The sequence below is a fragment of the Primulina eburnea genome, chromosome 1 (genome assembly GCF_022965805.1).
Source record: "Primulina eburnea isolate SZY01 chromosome 1, ASM2296580v1, whole genome shotgun sequence".
NCBI classification, from domain to species: Eukaryota; Viridiplantae; Streptophyta; class Magnoliopsida; order Lamiales; family Gesneriaceae; genus Primulina; species Primulina eburnea.
Window position 1 is genome coordinate 60,383,402 of NC_133101.1, and position 11,478 is coordinate 60,394,879.

The 11,478-nt window shown below is 35.0% G+C and overlaps 2 protein-coding genes across 3 annotated transcripts; both read right to left on the reverse strand.

Moving 5' to 3' along the window:
* Positions 1–380: 380 nt before the first annotated feature.
* Positions 381–6,483, reverse strand: LOC140836287 (ubiquitin-activating enzyme E1 1-like). 2 transcript variants are annotated; one of them, XM_073201703.1, is made up of 7 exons: positions 6,354–6,483; positions 5,767–6,110; positions 4,197–4,414; positions 3,120–3,921; positions 2,045–2,913; positions 1,520–1,952; positions 381–1,200 (listed from the first exon to the last, which is right to left on the reverse strand). In XM_073201703.1, exons 3-7 carry the CDS (start codon positions 4,370–4,372, stop codon positions 604–606), a joined length of 2,877 nt encoding a protein of 958 aa, XP_073057804.1. In that variant the 5' UTR covers positions 4,373–4,414; positions 5,767–6,110; positions 6,354–6,483; the 3' UTR covers positions 381–603. The 2 variants fall into 2 exon arrangements, with proteins under 2 accessions (XP_073057804.1, XP_073057794.1); XM_073201693.1 differs by lacking the exon at positions 6,354–6,483 and having other exon boundaries at positions 3,120–3,914; positions 5,767–6,347.
* Positions 6,484–7,697: 1,214 nt separating this feature from the next.
* On the reverse strand, positions 7,698–10,557 carry LOC140836279 (small ribosomal subunit protein eS4x). The gene is made up of 5 exons (XM_073201680.1): positions 10,368–10,557; positions 9,157–9,234; positions 8,897–9,077; positions 8,683–8,780; positions 7,698–8,388 (listed from the first exon to the last, which is right to left on the reverse strand). The coding sequence occupies exons 1-5, from the start codon at positions 10,368–10,370 to the stop codon at positions 7,954–7,956; spliced, it is 795 nt and encodes a 264-aa protein (XP_073057781.1). The 5' UTR covers positions 10,371–10,557; the 3' UTR covers positions 7,698–7,953.
* Positions 10,558–11,478: the final 921 nt, after the last annotated feature.

Sequence of the window (11,478 nt, forward strand, 5' to 3'; positions counted from 1 at the left end):
CTGAGATATAATTATCCAACGTCTTTGAAAGAAAAACATAAATAATCATTATTTGATTTAAAGTGATATATAACCTAAAATATAAGGTAATATAAACCAATTTTGAGGTCGTAGTTTTGTCTTTTGTCTTGTGAAAGAATAATAATATGAAAATAACAGATTTTTTAGTAAAATATATAAATATGTTAGGACATGAAATAAATGAAAGTTGTGTAAGCGAAATATTGGATGAAATGTTTCGTTGTAAATATTTTGTATATATCCAAAGGAGAGAGTCGAAAACTTATTTAATTATGAGATTAGTTCATTTACATGAAAAATATATGTCAAAATATAAAGAGAACCTTATATAACAAAACAAAAAATATCACGAGTTTCATTTCAGTTATAACCTTCTCACATCAATAATTCCATTCACACATTCTCATCAAGTGGTAAACCTTTCAAAGATAAAATAATAATAATGTGCATCACAACACCCTGAAAGTTTGCCTATTCACGTGTACAATCCCAACAAATGTTAGGGGATGCTGTCTCATAGTTTACGAAAATCTGAAGCTGGTTAACGTAACATGAAGATTCTTACATGTTTGATGCGGTTGTTTAGTTGAAGTAAACGGATATAGTAGGAATATCGACATCGTTTTCCTCGTCGTCCTCACATGCAACCACCAAATCCAAGTGTTTTCGATATGGTGGCAGCTCTATCTTTGCGACATCCCTTACTAGGTCGACTATCTTCTTGTCCATTCGCTCTTCATGCCGGGGGAACATGCTATTATACAAAAGACAATTTCCAAATGAAACACTATACGTGTTCAATCCCTTCTCAGAAAGCCATTGGAGTAACTCCCTCAAAGTAGGACTATTTCTCATGATCCATCTATCCCATATGGTCCAGCTAAAGTCTCGGTGTTTGACCGATTTTGGAGGGACCGGTTCTGCCATGGAGAATAATGGCAGAGCCAGATTAGCAAATGTGTTGCGAAAGTCTTCTAATTTGTGTGATCCATCGATAACTTTGTAGAGCTCGAGGCACACCAAACCAGTGGCCAATGCTGTGGTAGTAGCAATTGCGGGAATAATCCTTCCAGCAATGAACTTAGCTTTTAGCTTGTCGACTTCAGGAATGCTGTAGTTTCTTGCCCTCATGTTCGCAAGCGCAGCTACCAGGTCCATGTGATGATTTGAGTCATCGTCCTGCAAATTTACGTGATAAAGAATCTACTACCCAAAAAAAAATCATCGCATGGAGAAATGTGGTGCTTTCAAATCACGTAGACCAGGTGTCCCAAGTTAGATCTCAGATTCTGGATGGTGCCAGATTATGCACAAGTTATCACATCATCCTAGGTTGCTATTAGATTGATGAATTTGAAATTATTGAATGGATTTGATGTATTCAAATTGAATGGATTTGATGTATACATTTTAAATAACTTTAATTTGGAGGGATTCGAGATATATTGAGATGATTCATTTCAAACACATCTTTACTGTTTAAAGACAAGAGACAAACCTTCTCAAAATGAATAGGTTTCATCGAGAAACTTGATGGCAAATTCTTGCGACATTGCTCCAGCTTCACTATTAATTCATCAATAATTGCTGCATCATCGACCGAAGCAGGAGAAATACTGGTAGCCTTCTCATCAGTGACAATGTTCACACCTTCTTTGGGTTGAAAATAAGGAACAGTGACTTTATCAACAGCCTCAGCCAATTTCTTAGGATGCTTAGCCCATTCAGGTACGGCAATACCAAATATCTCAGCACGTAAAATAGATGCTGCCATAATAAAATGAAGATGGCTGGTATCAGCTGTAGAAAACTGCAGGGGATGAGGAAACCTCTTAGGGGCTGACCAGAAAGGGGCACCAGAACTGGTTGCAGCATCTTCAGGGAAGGTGAAAGTCAACTGCTTTACTCTGCTTGCAAAATAATCTTCAAACCTGCACATGAATAACGGTATGTTGGAAATGTGTTGAATGAAAGATTCTTCAAGAAACACGCAGGCTCAATACAAAATAATATAGAGAATTACTTTAGACGAGCCCATTTAATACAATCTTGGAATGATTCACATCGTTCCCGGTCAAGACACTCAATTATATGTTCCAAATTGTCTTTGGCTTGAGCATCACCAGTATTTCTCACTGAAGATATATATTCACCAGGGTTAGAGAGATAGGCATTTACTTCAGCTGGTGTTTTTTCAAGCAACCCTTCAAATTCTGATCTTGCCCATGTCAAGCAATGATCAATATTATGTGGAAAGGAGTGCAAAGTACACATAGGCGCCTGTTTCTCCGGGGGATCTTGGGAAGCGCCATAATTTTCTGTCAGATGGGGGATAACCATCTGCGTGTTGCATTTTGGGCCTAATGTTCCAGACTCAAGAAGTGGTCTTTGGAAATACAAGCATCTCTGGTCAACATAAAGTCTTGCATTTACATTGTCAAGGGCATTTATCACAACATTCAGATTCTCCCAGAAGGTATCATCAAAAACATTTTCCGTCTCAGGACCAACACGATTCTGTAAAGCTTCTATCCGGAGAAGAGGATTAATTGACGAAGCAGCTGCAGCAGCAGTAGTAGATTTGGCGGACCCAATGTTCAAATCTCGGAAGAGGAACTGTCTGCTGAGATTACTCTTCTCGATTACATCATCATCAGTAACAGTCAAATTTCCATGTTCTCCGCACGAAACTCCCATTAGTGCTAAATTCTTAAGGAACTCGCAGCCCAGAGCGCCAGATCCAACAACAAAAACTTTTGCATCTTCTAGCTTTTTTTGAAGCTTAGACCCAAACACAGATATCTGGGCATCATATCGACTATTTAACGGTCTAAAATCTCTGGGATCTAATGTTTCAGTAGGCAGTGATTCCACAGAATCAAAGTAGAAGAACTGCACAAACACGAAAAAAGAAAGTCAAGCTGGTATAAACTCATTGCTTTTAACCACTAAACTTGATCTTGAAACTAACAAAGACATTTGAGTAGGTATCCAGATTCCCTGACCATTTTAAATATCCACCAATAACCTCAGGGAAGACAAAAAAGATAAATTGAAGCGGGGTTAAAAAATCTTAGTATGCCAAACAACACCACCACCTGAAAGAGAGGATGAAACTTCCCAGAGCATGCCTTCATAATTTCTTGCCCAACAAAGCCACCAAACATGGCAGCCATTGGATTAAGTACAGCTCGGGCCCCAAAGGCAAAGTGTCTTAAAAGTTTCAGATTTATATCTTTCAGTTTCGCATCACCTAAGTTTTCATTTAAGTCGCTGGTCAGAGCTATAAACTTCAGGGCATCCTCTTCACAGCCAGCAATAGGAAACCGTCCCAATTCAGACACAAACTTGTCCAGTGATAGAAATGCCAAATGCAAGAGAGGTGGTCGGTCAAACTTAGAGAAATCACATAGAAGGTAATCAGTAGGATCTTTGATAGCTTCCCTCAGCGGCTTGAAGTTCAACACTTTGGGCTGCTTTATCTGAGTTACAATCCCACCGCTCTCATAAGTACTAAAGTTTGTCGTATCTTCATCAAGGGTGAAAGAGTAAGGATTTGTAGTTTTAATCTTTCTTGGCTTTCCATCATTGAGTTCTGTCATTCCCCGAATTTCTGAGAACACAACCAGATCTCCATCCTCAAATTCAAGCCTTTCATCATCCACACAAGACACAAGAGCGGGGTTGCCATTACTGATAGATGCAATAATTCCTGTATGAGGTACCTCACCATCGACATCAAAGACGGTGAAATCAGGTCCAAAATCACAGAACACGCTACCAAAAAGGCCCCTCACTTCTGTCTTAATGAAAGCAATTGGAGGCTGATGATTGTGGCAGTATTCATTAAATTCAATCGCACTTTTTAAACTGATGTCTGTAAAGACCACAGCCTGCATTCTTCGCAAATATTCAAATTAGTTGTGATTTTGAAATCATATTACACACGCCTTTCCAAAAAATATAGGATCAACAGATCAACTTCCAAAGAGTTGAAAGCTGCAAATCATAATATGAGCCACTATGTTACCCAATGACAGGCCATCAAACAGAACAGTGTAAATACCGAATGCATGTAGTAAACTATCAAGCATTTCTTGGTGGTAATCACAATAAATGCAGCCAAAAGTAACTTCTATCCTATAAATACACACTTTAATAATAAAGAAAATTACCTGAAAATCAGAAAGTTGATCTTTAGCCAATTTCGTAGACAAAGCCGAGACGCCCACAGCATTATTGAGCTCTTGTAACTTCTGAACAGAGGCAAGAGCCCTGTTCTTGCCCAAATCTTCTTCAGAGAAGATAAAGTTACTGGACATATCCCACAATTCCACGGCCCCTTCATCATGCAATGTCACAGACTTGACACCAGCAAGGATAAGGTTCTTAGCTGCGAGTTTGAAAAAAAAAAGATATGAATTGCATGTCCTCGCGTCTACTAATTCAGTAAGCCTTTTTCTAATGATAGAATAAACATTATAACTAGAAAAATTGCTCTATAAGAATCACTGGTTGAAGCATTGAACCTCAAGCTTGCAATTAAGTACCAAGAAAAGCAAAAGATAGTTAACTTCAAGATATGAATGGGAAATATTGTTCCCCAGTTAGAAAGGAAATCCAACTTAAAAATTGAGTTATCTATTCACATAGTAAAGAGAACATAAAATGCAGAAACGAAAATTTGGAAATGATAAGCTGAATACAATAATATTCACGGTGTTTGGTTTTATTTTTTGTGTCATGGGGAAATGTCTCGACTCTTGATAGATGGTTTTGGGAGATAATTTGAATAATGTATTTTAAAACTTCGAAATATAGTATATTTGATTAAAATATACTAGTTTTGAAAATCTATGAAACGTTATATTACCTATAATAACTAGGCATTTTTTTAAAAAATAATATAAGTTTAAAAACTATTACAAAATTGAAACTTTTATGAAAATAATGCAATCCGACACTTGTTCCTACGGATTCTAAATCTTTAAAAAAAAGTGGGGTCACGGATTCATTTGCGCAAATTTCCTCCGATTCATTTGCGCAAAATTCTTAAAAATTGTCACGGATTCTTTGTTTCCGGTTGTATTTTTCGACTGCGCTGCGTTGGTTTATCGATCATCAGTAATTTTGAAGTATTTAACATGTATCAATTTTATTTTTATTATTATTGAAATAATTTTGTTTTATAATGTTATTTTTTGATAAGAATGTTTAACATTCTTAGATGATAATATTGTTCGTTGATTTCATCATCAATTTCATTCGAACGACTCTTAAAAGGTAACATTATTATTTTTTGTTGATAATATTAAAATTATTTTTCTGTTTAGTGTTGTTATAATTACGATAACAATAAAATTTTTTTATTTAGAGAGTTGTTAGTTGTACGAGATAAATTAGTATTTTTTGATGAATAATTAATTATGGATCATTATTTTGTTTGCAATATGAGATAGACATCTAATCATTTTAAAATTTGTAATATGAGATAGACATCGTATAGTTTTGAAATTTGAACGGTTATATATTTGATATAACCACATCTACATTGAAACGATTGCGACATGTTCCATTATGTTGCAAATTGCAATATGCGTGAAACAATTGGCCACTAATATCTACCGAGAGTACTCAACAATTTGAAATAAAAAGATACGCACGCGTATGTAATTTTATATCATCAAAAAACTTAAGAAAGATGAAAAAAGTACGGGAGTATCCGAAAGCAGGAGAAGTCCATACCAAGCTCGACTCCAAGACCTTGCATTCCAGAGACGAGAACATTAGATGCAAAAAGCCGCCGCATGGCATCTCGTCCATAGACTGCTAATTGCCTGCTATGGAGAACCTCGTCGATATCTCCACGAGTTCCATCACCAAAAGCCATCTCCGTAATTCTATGACCGCAGCAGCTATCACCGTCCTCTCCACTAAGGCAACAAATTCCGCGGCTTTTCGTGTTCGAAACGTTCGGATTATCAGAAGAGCTGCCGAATCGATGTTTATAAACAACTCTTCCAGAAGCTCTTCCTTCAATTTCGTTGCCTTCCCCTGGTCTTTTCCCAGGAAGCTTGAAATGTAACAAGCTGCTAAAAAATCGACAGATTCCCATAAAAAAACACACAATCACGACAGAGTAGGTGAAAAAATCGTAAAATTCAGGATCAAAACGACTAGTCAAATCTACAGAAAGCTTATAACAAACAAAAGTCTGTGTAGCCACAGCAAAAGCAGCGTAAACTACGAGTCTTATGCCGAGTGATTTCATCTCATTTTCAGCAATCGAGGATTATTCGAAAGATAAGAGATGAAGTATAGAATGACTTTACCGATTACAATGGCGGAGGAGAGGAATATGAGATGGAGTGCGAAGACGAGAAATGCTACGTGAGCAGCTGGTTTCTTCGAGAAGTCGTGTGCTATAAACGTTTTGATTCGGTCGTTTCTTCTAAAATGGCCACGTACAATTCAAATTATATATTTAAGCAATATTTTTCAATGTACCACGATTTATAACTTTTGTCTAATGCGATTTCACACATCTTATAACGTCGATTTATAAATTTTGTCTGGTTTATAACTTTTGTCTAATGCGATTTACACGAAAATTATATTCAATATATTACGATTAACAAGTTTTGTCTAATATAATTTCACACATCCTATAACCTCGTACGATTTATAAATTTTGACTGATTTATAAGTTTCATCTAGGGATGTAATCGAGTCGAGCCGAGCCGAACTCTTGAATGTTTGAGTTTGGTTCGTTTATAATCGATCCGAGCTCGAGTTTTGTTTCACGAATATATGTATGGCTCACGAGCTTATTCAAGCTTTTATCGAGCCTAAACAAGCTTAATAAATATTAATTATACATTTAAATTTTCATTAAACTAATTAAAAGTAAATTATATATTTAAAGAAAAATATATTATTCTTATTAAAATTTGTAAATTTATTATAATAAATAAATTTAATAGATTTTTCTATATATTTCATAAATAATATGTAAAATCAATAAATTAAATATCAAATTATTATTTTTTCATCTAAAAGATTACTCATGAACTTACCAACGAACAGGTTCACGAGCTAACGAGCCGAATACTGTAAAACTTGAGTTTGACTTATTTATTTTAACGAACCTCATTAAACGAGTTCAAACGAGCTTTTATCGAATCGAGCTTCGAATAGCTCATAAACATTTGGTTCGTTTATATCCCTAATTTCGTCTAATATATTAAGCATAAGAATATACACTCCAACCATGCATGTTTTTGACTATTTTTTTTTCTTTATTTAAAATTTTTTTTTCCAGATAAAAGTTACTTGCCAGTTGCTACATATGTTAATAAGTACCATGCATGTTTTCAACGTCTGGGTTGCTTTATATCAATGTATCCATAAATTTCTTTCATCTTACTTTATTAAAACTTAATATTTAATTTTAAAATATATTAAAACAATACCACCGCAAAAAAATCTCCAACAGCCATACCTTTAAAATTTATTAGTAGTTAATACTTTGTAAACAAATTTATTATACCAAAATGAACTTTAAGTTAAAACTTAATTATACCAAGTATCGCTCTAACATAGATATAAAATAACTTTTAAAAGAGAAGATTCGAATGGTTTCAGTTCAAACATTAGAATCAAAATTGCAATAAGAATTGTGCTAAATTGGTTACATTACTTTAAAATGCAAATCATCCCACTGATATCATTTGAAACAATTACGCAAATGTCGGATATAATAACACGAAAGATTGGCAACCAGGATAGATATATTTCTCAAAACAAGAAAAAATTCAAAACACGAACTGAAATTGGCGATAATACCACTGTCTCAAGGAAGTCTGTTGCTCGAAAATGAAACAAAAGCAAAACTTACCCAATCTACGTCATTCCTTGATATGAAGGACCACATCAAGCAGTAGCAGCTGACTGGGCAGCAATCCTTTTTCGTGCCTCTTCGATGATGGATAATTTTATACCTTTCCCCTTGGGTAGAGATACCCAAGGCTTTGTACCTTTACCGATTGTGTAAACATTTCCCAACCGAGTGGCGAACTCATGACCCAGTGCATCCTGAACGTGGATGGTCTCAAAGCTACCCTTATGTTTTTCTCTGTTCTTGATCACTCCAACACGCCCCCTGTTTCTTCCACCAGTCACCATCACAACATTCCCAACATCGAATTTGATGAAGTCGACAATCTTGTTGGTCTCCAAATCCAATTTGATTGTGTCGTTGGCTTTGATGAGGGGATCAGGGTATCGAATGGTTCTCCCATCATAGGTGTTGAGGTATGGGATACCCTTCTTTCCAAATTGTACTGACCGCACCTTGCAAAGTTTAAACTGCAAGAAGACTAACCATGTGAGCCCTTGAGAAAATATCTCACAATAATACAATTCATGCAAGAAACCAAACCAGATTACTAAAAACAAATAGTTGGCTCTCTTAGATTATGCAGCTTCATGATGAAACGAACAAAAGGAATTGTCTAATAAGAGAAACCAGAACATTTTCGAATTGTGTTGCCCAAAAAAATATGGACCAAAAATCATAGAAATAGTAGTAGAGATTCTACAACCGACTCCACCGCCTAATAGATATGTCTGAAGTCTAACTAAATATATAGTGCAACCAACCTTTGCTTCTTCATCCCTGATTGAATGGAGACGGAATCTGCCTTTGGTGTCATAGAGCAGACGGAAGTTCTCATTTGTCTTAGGAATTGAGACAACATCTGTAATTAGTAGCAAATGAAAAGATTAACATAATCATTACGATGAAGTATTGTTTCTAGCTTGAATGTTATATGAAATAATTTTAACTTGGAAGTCATATAGGGTGTGGGCATACCCATGAAGCCAGATGGGTAGGTTTTATCAGTCCTAACCTTCCCATCAACCAAAACATGGCGTTGCATCAAAATAGAAATCACCTCACGATAAGTCAGAGCATACTTCAACCTGTTACGCAATATAAGGATCAAAGGCAAGCATTCCCTTGATTTATGAGGACCAGAAGACGGCTTGGGTGCCTAATACAGAGAATATGATAGGAGGTCAGTAAACCAGGTAGTGACATAGCTCTGCCAAAGCCTATAGTGCTTTACTTACGAATGCTCCACCAAGCTTGTCAAGCATCCAATGCTTGGGGGCATTAAGCCTCTTCAAATGTTTCTTCAATCCCCTGGCCTGCAATCATGATAATTATTCAAGATCTTGAATCAATCACGTTGACGTGACAATTACTACAGATATTCTGCCTCTATCAGAATAAATTATACAAGTGCAAATAACAGAAACTTTAATTCATGGAAAACAATAAACGTGTAGTTCAGCACATTCCAACGTTAAGCAAGCAGAAAGGAACATGTCCAGGCATCACCAAATCTGTACGATACGTGGATAACCATGACGAAAGACAAATTTGTACATGTTATTCTCGGTATCACCAATAGAGGCAGGACAGTCCCAGAATTATATCTCAATATTTATTCTTTCAGAGGGTAAAAGCGATTAATGAGTTTTCAATCCGAAAACTTATCAAAATGCATGCATACTTAAAACTACGGTTATGATTCATAGTGACAGAAAATGTGCTTTCATAGATCGCATTGGAAACTATAATGTACATTTGATTTTAGTTTTAAAATTGATATATGTCATGAAATTTAAAAGTTTGCTGGTTTAGTGAGGTAATATCACATACATTCAACTATTTTAATTTAATTTTAATGGTATAAAACGAATGTTAGTATTTTAGAAATATTTTTTAGGAGATTGTGTAAGTTTGTTTCTGTTTTGGGAGAACGTAAACAATTTTTAACAAACTTTACGAAACACTGCCCAAGTTCTCACATATTTGTCGACGTTAGAGCTAAAAAAACAGAAATATTAAATTTGATTCGAAAATTTAATCAAGTTCAACTTATGCATCGTATCCAAACCAATCTTAAAACAGCTTCTACTTAACAAAAACATATAATAACGCGACTTATACAGTACTTTTTTTGCCAAATAATTCTCTGTCCAAACTCAACCATTTTTTCGACCAAATCTGAAACTTTAATGAGAGCAAACAAAGACAAGGTAAGCAAGTAAAAAACACAAATTAAGGCCCATTTCGTCATATAGAAAATGCTATATACATCTGGGCAAAAAAGAAAAACATAGTCTTCAAGTACGTAAACACAGCAGAACAATCAAATCAGATGTAGGCAACATCAATGCAACCCGTTTCTATCTAGAATAAAATCAAAGGAAATTGATGGTAAAGTTCCATCCAGGGATTGCAGAAGCTGAGAGAAAGTGGAAAAGTAACTAACCATGTTGTTTATAAAGGACTGGAAAAAAGGACAGCAGCCTCCGACTACGGTGGTGCTGTATTCTCCGCCGTCTTGCTTCTGCAATGAAACTGCAGAGTCGAGCGCTAAAAACCAAATGCAGACTTAGAAACCCTAGCAACAATAATGGGATTATATGGTGCACACTATCGGCCCACTATACTGATGAAAAATAGTTAACTATTGTCTGGGCCTTAAGCGGAGGCCCAAATATCGAAACCCGTTTGAATAGTTATTTTTGGGATAATTATCCATAGCCCCTTGTTTTATGTAACTATCCCGATTTCATCCTCCGTTTTCCAATTGACCTGATTTGGTCCTCTATTTTTCGTATTTAAGTTGGAAATCTTGTCTAATTTTTACTATAATTCGATTATAGAAAAAAAAAAAAAAAAAAATTGATTCATTCCGATTAACCTTCTTTCCTATTCATCAGGAAGTTTTTATCAGATATAAAGAAATGATTCCATATTGTAGTTCTCGAACAAACAATCGAAATAATCCTGGAGCATCTTTCGGATCCAGTATTGTTCCTCCAGCGATTGTAGTATCAAGTACTTCTTGATACGCTCTAATATGATCAGATTTATAAGTAAGCATCTACCCTTTGTATAATAGAAATTTTGATAATTTTATAATCAAAATATTTCATATTCGCAGTTTTTTCCATAAATAAAATATACGTATTACAGAACAAACAAAGCAAAAAAAAAAATACAATGTCTTATTTGAACATTTTCGTACATGAATTTAATCCACGAGTTATTTATTTCAAAAAGCACGACATAAAAAAATTTGAAAATAAAAAGTTTCAAACCAACACAAATAAATATATATTATAACAAGATGAGATAAACTTTTCAATCAATTATACAAATGAGTGGTAGCATTAACAAGTTCAATAATCATCACAAGCGCAAGGATTCCAAATATTGTTTCCATCTCTCAAAATATCTTTACAACTTTTAAAAACATTATTTTCAATAAACAAAAATGTACAATATATTAAATAATTAGAGCTCTCACCATTTTAGCACGAATGCCCTTAACAAACACAACCAAATCTGAATAATACAGATTTCAAAATTATAAT